At 50.3% G+C, this 19,043-nt stretch overlaps 1 protein-coding gene across 1 annotated transcript in view; it reads left to right on the forward strand.

Annotated features, from left to right (window-relative positions):
• The window catches only part of GRM4 (glutamate metabotropic receptor 4), a 227,692-nt gene that overhangs the window by 180,417 nt on the left and 28,232 nt on the right, over positions 1 to 19,043 (forward strand). Inside the window, exons 7-9 of the mRNA XM_067531540.1 lie at positions 9,955 to 10,155; positions 14,681 to 14,817; positions 17,638 to 18,573. Of these exons, the coding sequence (XP_067387641.1) occupies positions 9,955 to 10,155; positions 14,681 to 14,817; positions 17,638 to 18,573 (1,274 nt within the window). The remainder of the gene's footprint in view (positions 1 to 9,954; positions 10,156 to 14,680; positions 14,818 to 17,637; positions 18,574 to 19,043) is intronic.

Here is a 19,043-nt window from a genome sequence, read left to right on the forward strand (position 1 = left end):
AAACAAATCTTTTCCTCCTGTCTTTCCCTTTCTCTTATTTCTTGCTTTCCTTTTTCCTTTTCTTCCCTTTGCTTTCTTTCTTTCTTTCATTTTTTTTTAAGGGTCCTCTGATTATCTCAACCTTGAAAATTCGTTTCAATTACAGTTTACAACCTGCAAACAAAGGCTGCAGTCTCCGTAGTAACGGGTAGCTGCTGCGCTTTGACGGTGCGAATCCTCTGCGAGTTGACTTCCAAATTGTCACTCCTGCCTCTTCTTGTCTGGCTCATTGTGCCCCGGGACACAATTAGGATGTCTTCACACTGTGTGTTGTTCTCGCTGCTGTGTGTTGGTGAATTTACCTCCTCCAATAGCTACAGGAGATGAGTGCCTTTATTGTTTCACATAACCACTGACTCCTGCGTCCTCCTCCCGCCTCTCGCCACTTGCATTCCAGCAACACCCCCGCACCTCTAAAGGGCAAGAGAAATCCTGCATCAGTCATCTAGTCCTCCTCTTGTCCCTCTCTGACCCATCCCACAACCTACGCTCATTTGCAATGCCTAAGGCAATGCTTCTCAGCCTTTCACAAACTGGGACTCCTCTCCAGTCTGGTCAGAATCTAGCTGGGACCTGGCCAGGACTCTTCTCCCATCTAACTGGGGCCCTTCTCCTCTCTAGCTGGTGGTAACCAAGGCATCTCTCCCACCATGCTGGTCTCTAGCAGGGACCCGTCTCCCACAGCCCAACATTCCTCTTTTCTCCCTGAAGCCATGGAAGCAGCATCTACAGCTGCCCTGTCTTTGAACAGGCGGTGGCTCCTGACTCTCTTCTCTTGCCCCGCCACTCGGTGCGGCGTGACCCAGACACACTGGCCGAAGAGGCTCCTGCCTGCTGCTGCCTCTTGAATAATTCACTGGCCCTTCAATACAGAAAGGGGCTGTGATGGGGATGTTGGAAGAGACCCGTAGAGGAACTGACAATGGAGTCTGTGCAGAGCTCCCTGGGGACCAGCAGAAGGCCAGTAATGTGGATCTTGAGGGTGGATAGGAGGGCATGTGGCAGTGAGGTGCTTTCTGAACTCGAAAGCAAGCAGACCGCTCCAGGCCAGAAGGGCTTTCCCAGAGGCAACTGCCTGTTTTTTTACTAGAGAGCTAATTAATAACCTTAGTTTTGCAAGGTTGAATGTTAATGTTGCCTTGAAATTGGGCTGGGAACCCTCCGCACTCCCATCTGCCGCCGTGAAATGGCTTGAACCAGGCTCCTGACGGATGTTGAATATTCATGTGGACGGAGGGGGGATTTTTTTTTGGCTGTGCTTCTTCGTGTTTCTTTTGCCTTTAATGTTTTTGTTCCTCCCTGAGCTCCTGCTGATAACGTGGTGGTGGGTTTTTTTTCCTTCTTCTTCTTCTTATACAGCATGTATCTGTTAGGCAAACATATGTGAGGATTTGTCCAGTGCGTCTGTTGCCTAAGTGGATAAAAGTGCCTGTCGGATGAGGCTGGCTCGGAGGGAGTGGAGAGATCCCTGGCCAGGGATCTGGGCTCCCATCCTAGATCTGCCACTGGCCAGCTCTGTCACTGTGGGCAAGTTGCTTTCTAAGTTGTTTGCACCTCCATTGTTTTAGTTGCATGACTTGATGTACCTGGGAGTCTGGGTTGCTGCGGGCCCATGATTCTGCCTGGAGTCACTGGGAGTGGCAGGTGCTCGGCACCTCTGGAAAATCAGGCTCAAGTTGTCTCAAGCTGGGCTCCCACTAGGAAATTGTCTCACTGCTGCCAGCTACTTTGGTCCCCTGAGCCCCTGCTGAATTGCTAGTGCACATAGGATGCCACAACAGGAAGGAGAAACCGAGTCCCAATTCTGCTTCTTGTAGCAGTGCTGAAAGCTAGGGCAGGACTTCCTACTTCACTAAGGCTACTTTGTGCTATGTGGTCCAGTCGGTGAAGAGCTCTCCCTGCACAGGGGAAAGATGCCTCTGGCTTGGAGAGGCCAGAACTGGAGTAGGTGTGAGCGCCTCCATAGCCAGTGCATCTGGTCCATTCTCCACAGCGCCTCCTGCTGGGAGAGGCTGGGACTGGAGTGGATGTGAACTCCCCACAACCAGTGCTCCTGCCCAGTTTCCTACAGTATCATCTGAAGGAGAAGCAGAGACTGGTGTGTGTGGATGCCTCCCCCTTGCCCGTGACCATTCGTTATTCTCTGTGGTGACTCATGCCAGGAGAGGTTGTGGTACAGAAGCTGCCGGTGGTCTGGAGCACCATCCCTTCAGCTCTCAGGAGAAGGATTGGGAGTGATTTTGATTAACTCCTGCTGAAAGCCAGTGCTGGGGATGTGATTGGAATTGATGCTAATCCTTTCTCATCCACCGCGTGAGAAGATAGCTCCGTCCGCTCTCGGAGGGGTGCCCAGTTTGACTCGTTGCATACTTGAAAATTAATTATCAGACCGGTGGCACGATGCGTGACCCTGCTATTATAATCAGCGGGGTCACATTGCCTTCGCCATCCTAATCTACTGAGAGTTTCGGAGAGATTTATTGTACTCTTGTCAGGAACATGCCATTGCAAGACTCTGCTCACTGATCTGCATTTTCCTCTCCCTGCGCCAGCCTAATTTCCTTTTTGAAAACATTTTAGTGCTGGTGAAAGGTGCTGGATTGACAGTCTCGGAGACTTCCGCTTATCTACAGCACAAGGCACAATGGAAGCACCAGGAGAGCAACTCAGCTAATGCAGCTCACCCTTGACTGGAGGGAGCCCTGCGAGTGATGAGAGGGGAATTCAGTCCTTGCACTCGGTTCGCAGGCTGCCAGCAAGCGGGCCAGTTAGTGCCAGACGGTTGGCAGAGTGAACGAACAGCACGGGGCGAATTGTAATGGGATACAGAGCCTTTCACAAATGCACAAAGTCCCTAATCAGATCAGGAACTCTTTTTCCTAGGCCCTGTACTCACGCGGTCCTTGCCCACAAAAGTTTATCATCTAAAAAGCCGAGGCTGAATTATTATCCTCATTAAATAGATGGGGAGATAGATTAAATGACTTACCCAAAGTCACACAGGAACGCTGGGTCTTGAACCCAGATGTCTTGAGTCCTAAACTAGCACCTTAACTGCAAGGTTATATTAGTGGCTGAAAAGTGGGAAATGGGCAGGCTCAGAATCACGTGCTAACATATGCATGCTCTGTCTTACTAGAGAGCATACTGACAATGCACTTCGCTCATTCGCAGGGTCACATGGTACTGTCTGCATCACATGATAATGTACAGGACAGTGCACCTGCTACATGCTCATCGTCCCATGAAAGCATATGAGATAATGCACATGTGGCATGCTCAGTGTTGTTTGATGGCGTACTGGGCAGTGCACATATCACAAGCTCATTGTCACATGAAAACTCACAGGCGCAGTGATAAGGTTCTGGTCAGCGCATATACCACATTCACCACCTGACCATGGGACAACGCACCTATGACATGCTCAGTGCCATGTGGTAGCATAGCATGCCTTGGCTGGAAGATGGCGGCCCCAGATAGCCAGATGGCTGGGGGAGCAACCCCAGGGGCTTCGATCTGGAGTAAAGTCTATTATACCCTTTTTTAAATGTGTAATTATCTTGACAAGATAGAGTGGCTTGTCTGCTTGCTGAGAGATGAATGCATGGAAAGGCCCTATGCTGAGGGAGAAGATTAATAGCCCCTGTCAATAATGTGGAAGAAAGGATAACTTGATGGGTTTCGCGTCAGTAATCTCCGTGTACTTCAAGAGCATTTTGATAACTTTGAAGGATGGGCTATACATTTATCTCCTTGGTACAATCTTTTCTTGTTGGTCAGTTAGCTTGCATTTGTTTTAGCACTTGGTCAGCCCAGCACCTTGGCTGCTGACCGCGTCCGCGCTCTCCAGAGGCGAAGGTGGGAGAGAGGCACAGAACAGAGGATAAGGGCTTACCTCACTCTTATGACTCTCTCTTCCCCTCTGCTTGCCTGTGAAGGCCATTGCAATTCTGGTGGTGGAAGTGATGCCACATGTTACCCCCAGGGACACGCACACCGTGCTCTCTCTCACTTCTGCTCTTCCTGGCTTCCGGTCCTTTAATCTCAATGGAGCAGCAGAGAGACTGGACATATTATGGTATGTGTATAGAGAAAAGCAGAACAGAAACCTCCTGCCTGGCTCCAGGGGAGGGAGAAACCTAGAGAGCGTAGATGGTTCAGGAGCAGTGAGGGTGGAAAGGTATGAATAAAGGGAGGCAATTCCCAGGACCACCCTTTGGCAGGGTGCATTGAGGCCCTAGCTCTCAACCAGACCTCCCATGGGAACTGTGAGTTATGCTGCGCATCCAAGGTCTAACTACTAAGAGAGCATGGGAGTTGGACTGCAGGCCCAGTACCCTGGTGTCCTCCATTGTCTGCACTGTCTGAAGCGGTGCGAGGAGTCCCAGAGGTGGCTACAAATAACCAAATGCTGCTCCCATGCTGCCAGCTTTTCTCCCAGCTGTCATGCGTGGGTAGCTCCATGAGCAGTCAGAAAACACTGAATGGCAACGTGCAGTAGGGAATGGTCCTGGCTAGCCCTGGGGGACAGGCCTGGTGGCATCCTGTGCATTGTATGACGTCCTGGAGAGAGATGCCCTCATGGGGAAGGGGAATAGGTTAGGGCAGAGAGAGAGGTGCTCGCTGGGGAAGTGGCTAAGGACTGGCCCCATTTGTTTCGTTTGTGATCAGATCTGTGCAGAGCTGTGGCAGCCAAACATTTAAAGCACAGCTAGTTTGGGCATGTTACAGAGACGGCACTGGCTCGGCTTCCCAAGCAAGAGGAGAATGATTGCACACTGTGTGCTGTCCCTATGGTGGCTGGTCACACAGAGGACAACAGCCTACTACTGTTGCCGGCTAACGAAGTTACTCCTCTAGCTGAAGTGGCCCAGGCCTGTGCTTTGGCGATGAGTGTCCCAGGTTCAAATCCAGATGATGAATTGGTCTTGAGGCTAGTGCGCAAGCCTAAGACTGAGTCTCCCTCTCTCCATCTCCTTTTCCCTTTCATTCCCTTCCTCTTCCCCAGCAATCGCCTGTGCATTGCTTTCTCTGCCCTCTCCTGTTTCCTCCAGCCTGAGTCCCTTCCCCACCCTGCATGGCGGGGGGGACACACAGCCCAACACGCTCTGCATGGGGAGTGTGCACTGCGACTTTGCCGGAAGCAGGGTGAGAGACTGGGAAAGCACTTGCTGGGCACACGTGTCAACATCTTTCCCAGGTATAAGACAGAATCACACCGCACCGCTCCCTGATCTCCACGCTGCTCCTGTCTCACCCTCCTCGGATGAACGAACCCAGCCATCCCCTTATCTCCCTGGCCCCGGCTCAGTCATGGCCAGCAGACACATAACGCTGTCTCCGCTTGCCTGAGACATGCTGAGAGGCAGAGAAAGCAGATGGGAGGCAAGAGCATCATGGCCTGAAGCATGGAGAGAACAGGGGCCAGCCAGTCTCTGCATGAAACAGGTGCCTTATAATCACATTCCGCGCTGGCTTTCCACTCTGCAGAGGGACGCATTGCGTTCCTGGCTCCTAGGAAGCTGAGGAATACAAGCCTACGTTCCTTTTCTCCTCGGCCTCAGGGGCTCGCTGCTTAGGGGGGACTGCTCCAAACCCGACCACAAGAGCTTTCGGGCTGCTGATGCACCTTGTGTTCCCTTCCTTCCTCCCAGGGCTTTGAAGCATGTGAAACCTGGGAGAGAGGTGGCTGCTTCAGAACCAGCTGCACTGACTGGCTTTGAACCCAGTGCCTCGTCGGTTTCGTTTTGCAGAGGCAGAGGGGATGCTTCACTTCTGTTCCGGTGGGGCCTGCCCTGAATTTTCTTTGCATTCCAGGTTCAGAAGAGCTGATAACTTCCAATCTGGTGTCCGTTTTCCCACCATGGGTGCCACACAAGCTGCCCTCTCCCTGCCTCACTCCCCTCAGCGTGGTGGGGGGGGTGATCAGATCAGGAGCTGAGCTTTGCTGCTTTGGCCCACTGCTACCCAAAAAAGTCACGACTTGCCATGAAGCATCTCTAGGCGTGGGATTGTGTAACCAAACCTGGAGGCTTTCAGCCATTGTCCCTCTGGGGTACTCCCTTCCAGCCCTACCTGGCATTGCCCCGTTGTTTAACTGTAGCTGGCATCTCTGGAGTCCCACATGGCGCATCTTGTGGTCTTCTGGCCTGGTTCCTAGCACAACAGGGTGGGGTAAGGAAGACAGAGTGGAGTGGGAAATCCAGCAGGTAGTGCAAGAGGGATTCCCCAGAGTGCTCTGCAGCTTCTCCCTAGCCACAGCGTGCCGCCCCTTTTACTGGGTGCTGTGGGGAGCTGGGAACCTCCTGCTTGGAAATGGGGAGGAGCAACTCCCCGGTGGAATTAAGACCTTGCCCGTGGCAGGGCGATGAGGGAAGCAGATCTCCCTGGAAGCCGATCTCAAGGCACTGGAAGCCTCTGGACGTTTGGCTGCAAACTCTAACCTACTGTCGCAAACTACTGAGGCACGCTTCTGGCAGGGTTGGATATTGAGTGGCCGGAAGATGTTTTACCCTTGTGCAGGGGCCGCCTGCCTGTGTTAGCCTGATTCCTAGAGCCCCTCCCACCCCCCTCCCCCTGTAGTGGGGAAGAGACATAGTGGATATAAACGGGATTCTTTACTCAGGCGGATGGACTTAGACAGACCTTGTGGTTCTCTCTTGCGCTCAACCCCAGTCAGCACAGACTGGGAGCTACTCACATAGGGTCTCCTAAGTCCCGGCCTGGAATAAGCAACCCTGGGAGGAACTGCTGATATGTACAATCCCGTGCACAACACCTCCAAAATTCCCCCCAATGCTGTCCCTACATGGTGTCTCCCCAGCACCATTCTTACCACTCCCGGGAGCCGAATGCCCCCAAGCATGGTTCCCCACCGGCCCTCATTTCACAGAGCCCATTCCTTGCCCCTTCCCCTATGTGAAAGCCCCCATCCCGTTTGCCAGGCTCCTATGTCTTTGGCCCCCTGTCTCGCCGCTGGACATCTGGAGGGTTCTGTTGCCAGGACTGTGATGCTGGAATAGTGGGAAAGCCCCCGTCGGCCGCTCTCTCATGCAGTGCCACACCACGGGGGACTCTCTCTTAGCTCTAATTAACAGCGAGTTACATTAATCGGTGTCTTTCGCTAAATGATGAACATGTTTCAAGTCCCATTAAGAGCGGTTATGACAGGGAGAGGCAGGCAGCTGTCGCTGCTAATTACTGCACACTTGAATGATTCCATCTTCTAGAGCTGGCTGGAGAGGTTGGGAATCAATCTATGGGTCAGCGTCTGGGGAACTGGAGGGGGCAGTGGGGGAGTAGGATGGGAGGAGATTTAAAGGGGGGGTGGGGAGAAAGGTGGGGAGAGCAAGTTAGAGGATGTGTGGCTAGTGATGGATGTTGCACAAGCAGTCCCTTGACACGGTGGATAGCTCCAAAGAGACTGATACTGTAGCAGCTGATGGTGAGATCGATGAGCCCAGCATGCTGGCGGATGAATAATATTTGCATAAGCTGTAGCTCGAGCTGTGACTGGGGTATGTGAACTCGGGGATGCCAGAGAACGTGCTGTGTGGCTCAGTGCCAATAGCAGACAGCTCCACGTGGTGGAAATAAAACAATCCACAGGCCAGCCCCAGGTGTATCGGGGAGGTGAAGCTCAGGACAGGGTCTGAATGTAGGGGCTAGCCACAGTGCTGGGCTCCCCAGGGAGAGATGTGCGGGAAGCATTTTCCCATTGTGACATGAGTGCTGTAACTCCCCATGGGCAATCAGGAAAGTCTTCTACTCAAGGCTGGTCAGAAATGTTCTGTTGAAACAGCTTTTTCAAAATTGGGGTTTTGAGAAAATGGAATTTTACATGAAAAGCATCTGCTTTCTATGGAAAATTTTGATTTATGTTGTGTAAAAATGGAACGTCTGAACACAGAAATGTTTTTGGGTGGAAACAAAAACAATTTGATTCTGAAATGCTACCGTGGTGCCTCCTGGAAGTTGTAGTTCAGTTTCCTCATAATCCCCTTCTATGTGAGCCAGGTTCCCCAAATGGACTTCATCTCCCATGATGCACTGTGGCGTGCTGTTGCCATGATGCATAACCTCCCTTCATCAAGGGTGGGGTTTGTGATGCATCATGGGAAATGTAGTCCAACCAGGTAGCCCAGCCTATAGAGGCGTATGGGGCATCTGAACAACAACTCCCACTGGGCATCATGGTGGCATTTCAGAATTGAAATATTTTGGTTTTCAACTGAAATATTTCAGTTTTTTATTTTTCATTGACAACTTGACATTTTCCAGCCATGTCCCGTTATACCAAATAAACTCTGGGCAACACATACCTGCCTCCAAGTTAAGTATTTCAGGGGTCCTGTATATTGGTGATCACACTGACTAGGAAGGAACTTTGACAAGCTCTGCACTTTTAACTGCTTGTAGAGGATCTGCCTGGTTATTCTACCGCTCCTGGATGTCCTGCCTCCAGAAGGTGGGACTTCCTGGAAATGTTTATCACAATGCTGGGAAGTTTGGCAGAGCTGAAGGAGGTATGGCCCTGAGGCAGTGCTTGCAGTGTAGTGAGATGATATCTTTCCGCTTCAGCCATGGGTACTTGGTTTTTGCCTCTTCACCTCCATCAGCCTTTGGACATTGGCTCTGGTTTGCCACAGCTTCAGAATTGTCCACTGCAGTCTCATTCAAGTCACATGAAGAGTTTAGGGGTTGCTTGGAATATATTTCCACCCTGATGCTGTTGTCTGTGTAAAGTTTATGTACCATAAATTTCCTGGCTGGGAAAGATGAGTTCTAACTAGCTGAAGAGTTTTATGGGGTTTAGAGTCGAGATTGGTGTTTAAGCTGGAAGTGCTAAACAAGTATAAGTGATTAAATGATGCTGCTATGCATCACAAGGGAATTTCTATACAATAGGTGTCTAGCAGCTCACAGCTACTCCCAGAGAAATATACGCATGTTAGAGATGTGCTTAAGGTATAAAATTCAGACCAGGATTACATATATCTCACTAGTTGGGAGTATTCAAATCAGGGTAATGCTTCTATCTGGGAATGGAGATAGGACTTATCTATTACTATCTGTAACAATTGTGGTAGGTGGTGTACATATGCATAGTGTGCGGCAGTCCCTGTTTCACTGAGCCTGCAATCTAAATAAACAAGGCAGACAAAGGAATTACGATTTTGTGGTTGTGGGATTGTGGCACAGAGAAAGATGAAAGGGGCAGATTCTCAGAGATGCTGAGGCGCAGTCCATGGGAGTTGCAAGTGATCATGTCTTCTGAAAAAAGCAGGCCCTCGGTGATTGGTCGTAGGTCACACAGCAGGTCAGAGGCAGAGCTGGGAGTAGATTGCGTGAGTCCCCAGCCCACTGCTTTAAACCACAAGGCCATCCTTCCTGCCTGGTTTTCAGAACAGCTGAGCACCTGCACCTCTGACTGAACCTAATGGGAGCCCCTCTGGAAATCAGAGCCTTTTTACATTGCTAGCTCCAGGAAGCAGTGCTGTATAGGGAATAGGATATGGCAGAAGACCACAGGGATGCTCTTAGTTCCTCCAATGCCAGCTTCCTCTAGCAGCAATAAATGGTATAGGAGACTTGACTGTAGTGAGCTCCCAGATATAATAGTGCCACTGGGACTGGAGAAGGCGTGCTGGCTCTGGGGAAACTCCCTTCTACCTCAGTTCAGTCTTTCCTTGCAGTAATCACTCTAGGAAATGGGGGAGGAGGATGCTGTGCTGGCTGTGGGGAATTTCTCTTGGGCCTGAGGCAGAGCATCTGACCATAGGCAGCCCCCATCTATGCCAGTCCCAGCGGGAGGAACTGTTGGACGTGTGTCAGGAGAGCTGGCTGCGGTGGGATTGGCTGAGGGGAGCTCCCAGGGAGCTGGGGCTGTCACGGCTCTGTGTTGTGCATTTACAGACCGCGAACGGATTGGCCAGGACTCCTCGTACGAGCAGGAGGGGAAGGTACAGTTTGTCATTGACGCCGTGTACGCCATGGGCCATGCCCTGAACAACATGCACAAGAGCCTGTGTCCTGGCAAGGTCGGCCTTTGCCCCAAGATGGACCCGGTGGACGGCATCGAGCTGCTCAAGTACATCCGCAGCGTCAACTTCTCAGGTCTGTCTGTTTGCGGGGGTTTCACACCATTTGGCCTTCAGCATGGCGGGGACTGGGGTGGGAGGGAGGGAACTGGAAGAGGAACAAGGACCAATGACACCCTGAGTGACTGCCGAATGACTCTGCTGAAGTCACTGGAGTTACTCCAGATCTACAGGAGTGTGAATGAGAGCAGAACCAGGCCCCTTTTTCTCTTAGCCTAGACTTTCTTTTTATTATGTATATTATGGTAGAATATATGGTAGAAACCACAGCTGAGACTGGGGGCCTGTTGTGCTAGGTGCTGTACATACCCATAGGGGGAGACAGTTCCTGCCCTACAGCGAATACAATCTAAATAGACTCCGTAGTTTTATTATTATCCCCATGTTAGACAGAGGGAGTTGAGGCGCAGCGTGATTAAGAGGCAGATTTTCAAAAGAGCTGCTGAGCTCTTCTGAAAATTAAGGCTAGGATTTTTAAAAAACACCCAGGTGACATGGGAGCCTGCGGGAAGTCAATGAGACCTGTGTTCTGAAGTCACAGAGCAGCTTTCAAAAATCCCAGCATGGGCCACTTATCTACGGAGTGACATAGGAGCTGAGCCTCCTGAAAATTCTGGCCCATGTGATTTTTCCAAGGTGAGGCAAGGGGTCAGTGGCAGAAGTGGGAACAGACCAGGGGTTCTCAAACTTTTTTTCCCAGGACCCACTTTGAAAATATTTCAGGCTGTGATGGCCCCCTTTCCCCCCAAAAGTGACAACCTGCCCCCCATGCCATGCCAGCCTTACTTCTGCGCTGCTGCTGGCTGTGGCGCTCCCTTCAGAGCACCCCGCCAGCACCTGCTGCTCTCCGGACACTCATCTCTGAAGGGCTCTGGCAATCAGCCATGTACAGGGGCTGAGAGCTCGCGATCCCCCCAAAATAACCTCGTGACCCCTTGAGGGGTCCCAACTCCCAGTTTGAGAACCCCTGCAGTAGAACCTTTAACGTGCCATCCTTCCTTGGCTATCTTCCATCTCTTGTTCTGCTTCCATTGTTTCTCTCCCCCTTTGCTGAAATAAGCTCCTCGTCTGATTCATTCTGCTACAGCTTTGTCTTCCTTCAGATCTCTTCTGGAAACTCATCTCATCCCTGTACTATATCTCTTTAATAAACATTTTCTGTCCCTTCCTTCTTATTACTTCTATCTATCTCTCCTCTGCAATCTCCTCTGCAATTTGTCTTGGTTGTTTTTCCTCCTTCCCCTCTTGCTTGCTTGTCTCTTTGCTTCTTGTGTTCGTATTTATTTGCACACTTCACTTGATTTCACTTTAAAGTAAATGTTATTTTAAAATGTGGCAAAGCCAGGGGAGGTGAAACTCCCCCCTTCCAGCGTCCACCCCCCACGTGCAGCGGGAAATGTTTCTGGGCAGTGAACAACGGCTGTGGATCCGGGGACGAGCACTGGCCGTTACTGTTTTTAAATGTTTGTGTTGTATCCCAGCTCCCGCCCACTCTCCCTCCTGGGCTACAACCCTGAGTGCCAAGTGAGGCAATCCCCATGGCACGTGAGTGGCAGGAGATGTCAAAGCCAATCACTCAGTCTGTACTTCAGGCGTAATGAGCTGTGAGGAGGTGGGGATGGGAGGGAATGGCGGCTGAGCTGCCATTTGCAAACGGGGGGTGTCTGGCCTGACCTGCATGCCCAGTTGCGAGTGGGCTGGCAGCATGACAATCAGTAAGGGCTAAATACCATCTTCCTTCTCCTCCCCACTCATCCCCCCACCTCTCTCTATGGGCCACTGACAGTCGTGGAGATCAGACCCTGCTTCTTTATCTGAAGGGCTCAATAGCGCAGTGGGTTAATGCAGTCCCAGGGTCCTCGGTTCAAAACCTGCTTCAAGTCACGCAATCAGACAGCATGGGGGGTTCCCGGGCGGGGGAAGGGATGTGCTGGTCAGTTGCCTGCACTGCATGTGTCCCTAGCGAATGTACTTGGCAGAACTGTGTGAGGTCCAGGACTGGAGTAGCAGGAGGACTGCAGGTTAAGGGCTTGCAAGGGGGAGCCTACGGCTGCAATAACAAGGGAGTCTGGGGCTCGAGATTGAGGTGTACCAGCAGAGAAATTATGCACAGCACCTTCTAGCCACTGCTTCCAGCCTCTCAGTTTCATGAAGTCCACCTTCGCCCAGCCTGTATATCAATGTGAGATGCTGTGGTGGTGTTTTCTTCTGCAAGGTCCATAGCTGAATGCTGGGAGGAGATTGCCACTCCTGCTGAATGAATGATGTAGCGTCATGATGTCCTGACACTGGCTGTGGATTTATTATTCAGTGCTTGAGGAAAGAGACATCCGGTGAGGATGTGAGAACATGCAGGCCGCTAGCGGGTGGGGAGGGAGACCTGCAGAGTGCCCTTTGTAATCTGCTTTATACAGGTAATAGAATTGATCCGATAAATGACTTGGGTAAGGAAAAGGAGGCTGCTCTCCACATGGAGTGAATTAGTTCTGGCATCTACACCAGCTTGTCCTTCTTTCTCTGGCGATGTCTACACTAGAAATTCTACAGCCGGACAGCTGCAGCACTGCAGTATAGAGACTGACTGCCGTGACGGAAGGGGTTTTTTGCATTAGGGCCCATCTCTCTCAGTGATGGTTGCTATGTGGAGGAAAGAATTCTTCTGCTGACCTAGCGGTGTCTACAATGGAGTTTAGGTTGGCTTAATTAGATTACACAAGGCATGAAATTTTTCACAGCCCTGAGCGATGTAGTTAAGCCAATATATCTTTGTAGTGTCCTTTCTCTCTTCTCTCTCAATAACACCCTCCACCCCAATCTTTCCCTGCTGCTCTGTAATAATGTCTCAGCTTGACTTCCGGCCCAGCACCTTTTAGAACCTTTCGCGCTGGTGCAAAGGAAGCGTGAAATGCTACCACTGGTGGGAGTGGAGAATTCTGATCTGGAAGTGCTCTGCATTGACCTAAGGCTACAATTCAACAGGCCGTCCTGATCTGGCAAAGCACCTCGGCTCATGCGTGCGTCTCACTGGCAGTGAGACTTCAGCACTTGCTCAAGGTGGAAGGCTTAGGGGATAGCAGCCCCACAATCTCACCAAATGCCAGGCCAATTGCCCTCAGTATCAGGCCCAAGGAATTTCGCATGCTCCCCTCACTGCAGTATGTAGGCACTGAGGATGTAATATTTATTAATTCAGTTCAGCCTTGTCATAGTCTAATCACCTGCTCGCCAAGGACAAGTCAATATTTGTTGACAGGTGAGGAGGCCAGTTCTGAAGGGAGCTGCCCTGATCTACACACTCTGAGTATCTGACTCATACACTTTGGGAGTTTTTTTCATTATCTTCATCTGCATGGGCGAGTAGATTTTTTTTTAATCTGTTTATTTTGGAAGTTTTAATAAGTTTACAAATCAATGCAGGTAAATATCAGAGACAAAACGATAAGCGTCATAAGTAAGCCGTGGAAGGTGATTGTCGGCGCTGGTGAGGTCTCTCCTGGAATATTGTGTCCAATTTAGGAAACGTGGACAAATCAGAGAGAATCCAGAGGAGAGCAACAAAGATGGTAAAAGGTTTAGAAAACCTGCCTTGTGAGGGAAGGTTAAAACCTGGGCATGTTTAGTCTTGAGAAAAGAAGATTGAAAGGGGACCTGATAACAGCCTTCAAATATGGTAAGAGCTGTTATAAAGAGGGCAGTGATCAAATTTGTCTACGTCCACGGAAGGTAGGACCATGGGCTTAATCTGCAGCAAGGGAAACTAAGGTTAGATATTAGGGAAAACCTTACAACTCTACGGGTAGTTAAGCTCTAGAATAGCTCGCAAGGGAGGTTGTGGAATCCTCATCTCTGGAGGTTTTAAAAACAGGTTAGACAAACACCTGTCAGGGATGGTCTAGATTTACTTGGTCCTGCCACAGTGCAGGGGGCTGGACTTGGTGACTTCTCAAGGTCCCTTCCAGCCCTATGATTCTATGATCATCAGTACAACAGTGAGCTTTTGTTTAGAGAAACGCTCTGCGGTAATATCTCTGTTTAAAAGGATGTTAACATATTGCAGAGTGATCCTCATTATGCTCCCCAGGATGGGCTGTTTCTGGTGATTTTATTAAATTGAGCAAAATTTCTGTTTACACATATTTATCAAAGCAGGCAGTTCTAGCCAAATGTTAATATTAAAAATAACTGGGGCAGGTGTGCTGTTTGTTCTGAAGACAAATGTATATTTGTCTGAGTATGGAATAAATAGTAACCGAATAGCTAAGTATTTGTTTGTCCTCTGTCTATACAGGCTGGTAAATTGTCCTGGTGGGTTTGCAAGGCTGGCTTGTTTTTTTAATTATATTTATCAAGTGGGATACTGGGATGACCATGCAAGAAGAAAACAGTCTAAAGACCCCACGGAAGATAAAATTCATAGCAAAGATCTCATTGACTTTAGCAGGAGTTGAATTGGACACTGCGCTAGACGGGGCAGACACATCTCACACCATTGGAGCGGGTGTTGCTGTGCTCTCTGACATTAAAACCTTCCTGTCTTGCAGGCATTGCTGGGACTCCAGTGACGTTCAATGAGAACGGAGATGCGCCTGGCCGTTACGACATCTACCAATACCAGATAAAAAACTCCACCCCTGAGTACAAAGTCATCGGGCACTGGACCGACCACCTGCACTTAAAAGTAAGACCTGGGACTGGTTTTGCATTTGGCTGTGGAGTCAGTGCAGATGATCCCAGCAGAGAGACAGGGCCAAGAGCTTTATTCCTGCATCCCTAGAGCTTTCATTAGAGAGCATGGCTTTGCACTGGTCAAAGAGAGGTGACAGGGCAGCTGGTTTAAAGGGACTGGGAATTCCGAAGCTAGATACACCAACCAAATCCACTAGTCATGCCGAGCCATTTCCAGCCTGTGCTTGATACACTGCTGAGATATATTACACCCCCAAACAAACAAACAAACCCTACACACACAGAACGTTATTAAGTTTGCAAAATCAAGCACTCAAAAGTTAGGCAATGCCAGAGTTAAAGTTGCCTGTGCGACCTTAATTCAACCACCTTGTGTGTCTGCATTATGACATAATGTTTAATTACATGATCCCATACTACTTTTTCCATTCCTATTTTTTCATAGGTTTATAATTTGGCCAAAATCAGGCAGATTTTCACAGGGATGGCCCCTAAAGCAAGTGGGGGTGCTAGAGCTTTTCAAAAACAAAATTGCCAAAATTTTGTAAAGTGAGCAAAACAATGTATTTTTCCCTAGTCTTGTCCTGGGCCTGGGGGCTTATTATTGTCTCCCTGTGGCAAACAACTTGGTCTGTGTTGGGTCTTTGAATGCAGACTAAAGGAACCAATGATTCTCTACCTTTGTCTGATTCCGTGCCTTTGTCTCCTTTCACCCCAGAGGTGGCTGCAATTCAGTGCATGTTGCAATGGTCCTTGTATGGTCTGTAAAGTTATTTGTATACTTTGGGATTGTGGGGTGGGTGGCGCTATATTCATAGAAGCCATTATCATATTATCGTAGCCACGAATACGTATTCAGGCAGCAATTTAACCTTTCCCCCTGTTCTTCCAATGCTTGTAGGTCCAGCAACCCTATGGGTAGAGCTGGGCAGGAAACAGTTTTCCTGTCCCATGAGAATGTTTGAAATTTCAAAAAAATTTCTCATCACATTTTGGGACAAAATGTCAAAATCTTGAAAATTTTCATGAACTGAAATGCAAAAAAAAAAAAAAAAAAAAAAAATTGGATTGGGTCAATTGAAACAGTTCCATTCAATTTTGTCTTTTTCTTTTTTTCTATAAATAAACTCAAAATTTCAAATGTAAAGTCATTTCAAATGGAAAAATGGAACGTCTTTGTTTAAAAAATGTCTGAACAGGCTGTTTCAATCATTTCAAATCTTCTTTTTTCTAGTTCTTTTCGAAACAGGAAATTCGTTGAAACTGACTCTTTCCCATGAACAGTTTCAGCTTTGATGAATCAGTATTTTCTGATGGAAAAATGTTTTGTTAAAAAAAATTCCCGACTGGCTCTGCCTATGGGCCACTTTGCTCTTGTGTATTCTTGCCTCCTGAACTGCAGGGCTCTTCCTTCTCATCCGTGTCCCTAGAGGTGTCTTAGTATGCCTATACTTTCGAGCTGAGGTGTGATTCCCAGCTCAAGTAGACATGCCCACGCTAGCTCTGATTGAACTAGCGTGCTGAAAATAGAGTGTAGCCGCCCTGTGTACATGGGATTGTACCTCCCGTCACTTATGCTGCTGCACCTACACTCTGTTTTTAGCATGCAGGCTCAATCAGAGCTAACGCTGATATGTTGCCGTGAGCTGAGAATCACACGCCCAGCTCGAAGTTTAGGCATAACGTGGGTAGTCCGTCTTCTGCTGAATATGAGTGAAGGGTAGGAAATTTCATGTCCGCTGGTGCTGGATTCTGATCCTTTAAAGCTGCCCACTCAGAATAGAAGATGCTCAACCTCTCTTGAGGGAATAATTGCCTGCCTATGGTCTGAGTCTGCTGGTGGTTATGCCTATGTGAGCCCATTCACCCTATGTGAAGTGCTGAAATAATTTGGACCTCAGAGCTCCACTCTCTTGCACAGATTTCTACAATGGTGAGCACAGAGGTGTGTGCTATGAGATGAATACACTAGCATTGCCATTCCCCTTCCGGGGACCTGGAGTCTTACCTGTCTTAGGGCTTGTCTACTTCAGGGGTTTAATCCTCAGCTTTTTGATGTGCGGCAGCTAACATGCAATACACAAGCCTCCCTAGCAGCGTGCACACAAGATGGTGTGCCCTCTGTCAGTGCATGTCATTGTGAGCACACGGAGGTGGTTTGCTGCCAACTCAGGACATGGCTTTCTCGGAGGCTATCCCATGGACGTTTGCTTCACTGCTGAGCAGAGTGGAATCTGGGATTTTTCTTGCTGGTAAATAGGCAGTCGGTGAGCTACAATGACTTCTTGTGTGTATCCAAGTGTTGTCAAATCGGATTAATTTGACTTAATCTGGTTAAGTAGACAAGCCCTTACATTACCGGTGACGTGAGATTGGGGGCCTCAGTGCATACTCGTCCCCCCCCCCCCCCCAAACAAGTCTGTGGGTAAGAAGAGGTGAAGGAATAGCAGGGTGAAACATAGGAGGGAATGCAGGTCAGGAACCAGCAGAGCTGCAGTATGGGGGGGGGGGGGGCTGTGAGGATGGGGGGCAAGAGTGTAGTAGCAGGGGTGCTGTGGATGGGAAATTGGGGGCATTGGCAAAGCTGGGGGGAAGGAGGTTAGGGCTGGAATAGCCGGGGTTGCTGCTGAGTGATGGGAGAGCCCGGGGTGGCAGGCCAGGAGCGAGATGCAGAACTAGAGGCATGCTCACCCAACGCTCGCCCGCACTGTGCTCACAGCAAGCCGGCGCCACCGGCCCTTTGTGCACTGAGTGAGATGCCCAGCCTGAGTTTCTTGTTGGTCAGCAAGGCCTCTCCTCTCTCCTCTTGCAGGTAGAGCGCATGCACTGGCCCGGGGGGGCCCAGCAGCTCCCCAGCTCCATCTGCAGCCTGCCGTGCAAGCCGGGCGAGAGGAAGAAGCTGGTGAAGGGCATCCCGTGCTGCTGGCACTGCGAGCGCTGCGACGGCTACCAGTACCAGATGGACGAGTTCCACTGCAAGATGTGCCGCTTCAACGAGCGCCCCAACGAGAACCACACCGGCTGCGCCCCCATCCCCATCGTCAAGCTGGAGTGGAACTCGCCCTGGGCCATGGTGCCCGTCTTCATCGCCATCGTGGGCATCATCGCCACCCTCTTTGTGGTGGTGACCTTCGTGCGCTACAACGACACGCCCATCGTCAAGGCCTCGGGGCGGGAACTCAGCTACGTGCTGTTGACCGGCATCTTCCTCTGCTACGCCACCACCTTCCTGATGATCGCCGAGCCCTCTGCAGGCACCTGCTCGCTGCGCCGTATCTTCCTGGGGCTGGGCATGAGCATCAGCTACGCCGCCCTGCTCACCAAGACCAACCGCATCTACCGCATCTTCGAGCAGGGCAAAAAGTCGGTCAGCGCCCCTCGCCTCATCAGCCCCGCCTCCCAGCTGGTTATCACCTTCAGCCTCATCTCCCTGCAGCTGATGGGCGTCTGCATCTGGTTCGTGGTGGATCCGTCTCACTCCATCATTGACTATGAGGACCAGCGGACTACGGACCCCCTCTTTGCCCGGGGTATCCTCAAGTGCGACATTTCCGACCTGTCCCTCATCTGTTTGCTTGGGTATAGCATGCTTCTCATGGTGACATGCACTGTATATGCTATTAAGACCCGCGGGGTTCCGGAGACCTTTAACGAAGCCAAACCCATCGGCTTCACCATGTACACTACCTGCATCGTCTGGTTAGCCTTCATCCCCATATTTTTTGGGACGTCGCAATCGGCAGAAAAGGTAAGAGGGGGAGAGGGATGGAGAGTTGGTGGGCGTAGCTCATGCCCCACCTCCCCGTGTATGCTGGAAGGCAATGGGATAAGACCGCACGGTGGGGGGGAAGTGACACATCCCGTCACACGTTCCCTATTAGCCTTCTGGATTTGGGATCCCCCTGGGGAAGAGAGCTCGCCCTCCTGACCTGCCTGACTGGAGTGAGCTCACTGCCTTTGCTGGTTCTCCATCTTGCTCTGTCTTCCTTTGCTCTGGGCACCTTCTGTCTTTCACTCCGTCTTCCCTGTGCTCTTCTATCACTTTCTCCCCTTTTCTTTCTCCCTGTGTACCTCTCTTCATTGCTTTCTCTTCCCCGATTTTCTTTCTGTCTGTCTGTATGTGCCATCCCCTCCCCGGCAGACCAGGCAGCGTGTGGGTCCTACTGTAGCGGGCTTCTATCCTCTGAGGATCGGGCACCAAGGGGGACACTTGCCACT

This window comes from Emydura macquarii, unplaced genomic scaffold (genome assembly GCF_026122565.2).
Source record: "Emydura macquarii macquarii isolate MOO-44397 ecotype Brisbane River unplaced genomic scaffold, CSIRO-AGI_Emac_v2 contig_3220, whole genome shotgun sequence".
Lineage (NCBI taxonomy): Eukaryota > Metazoa > Chordata > Testudines > Chelidae > Emydura > Emydura macquarii.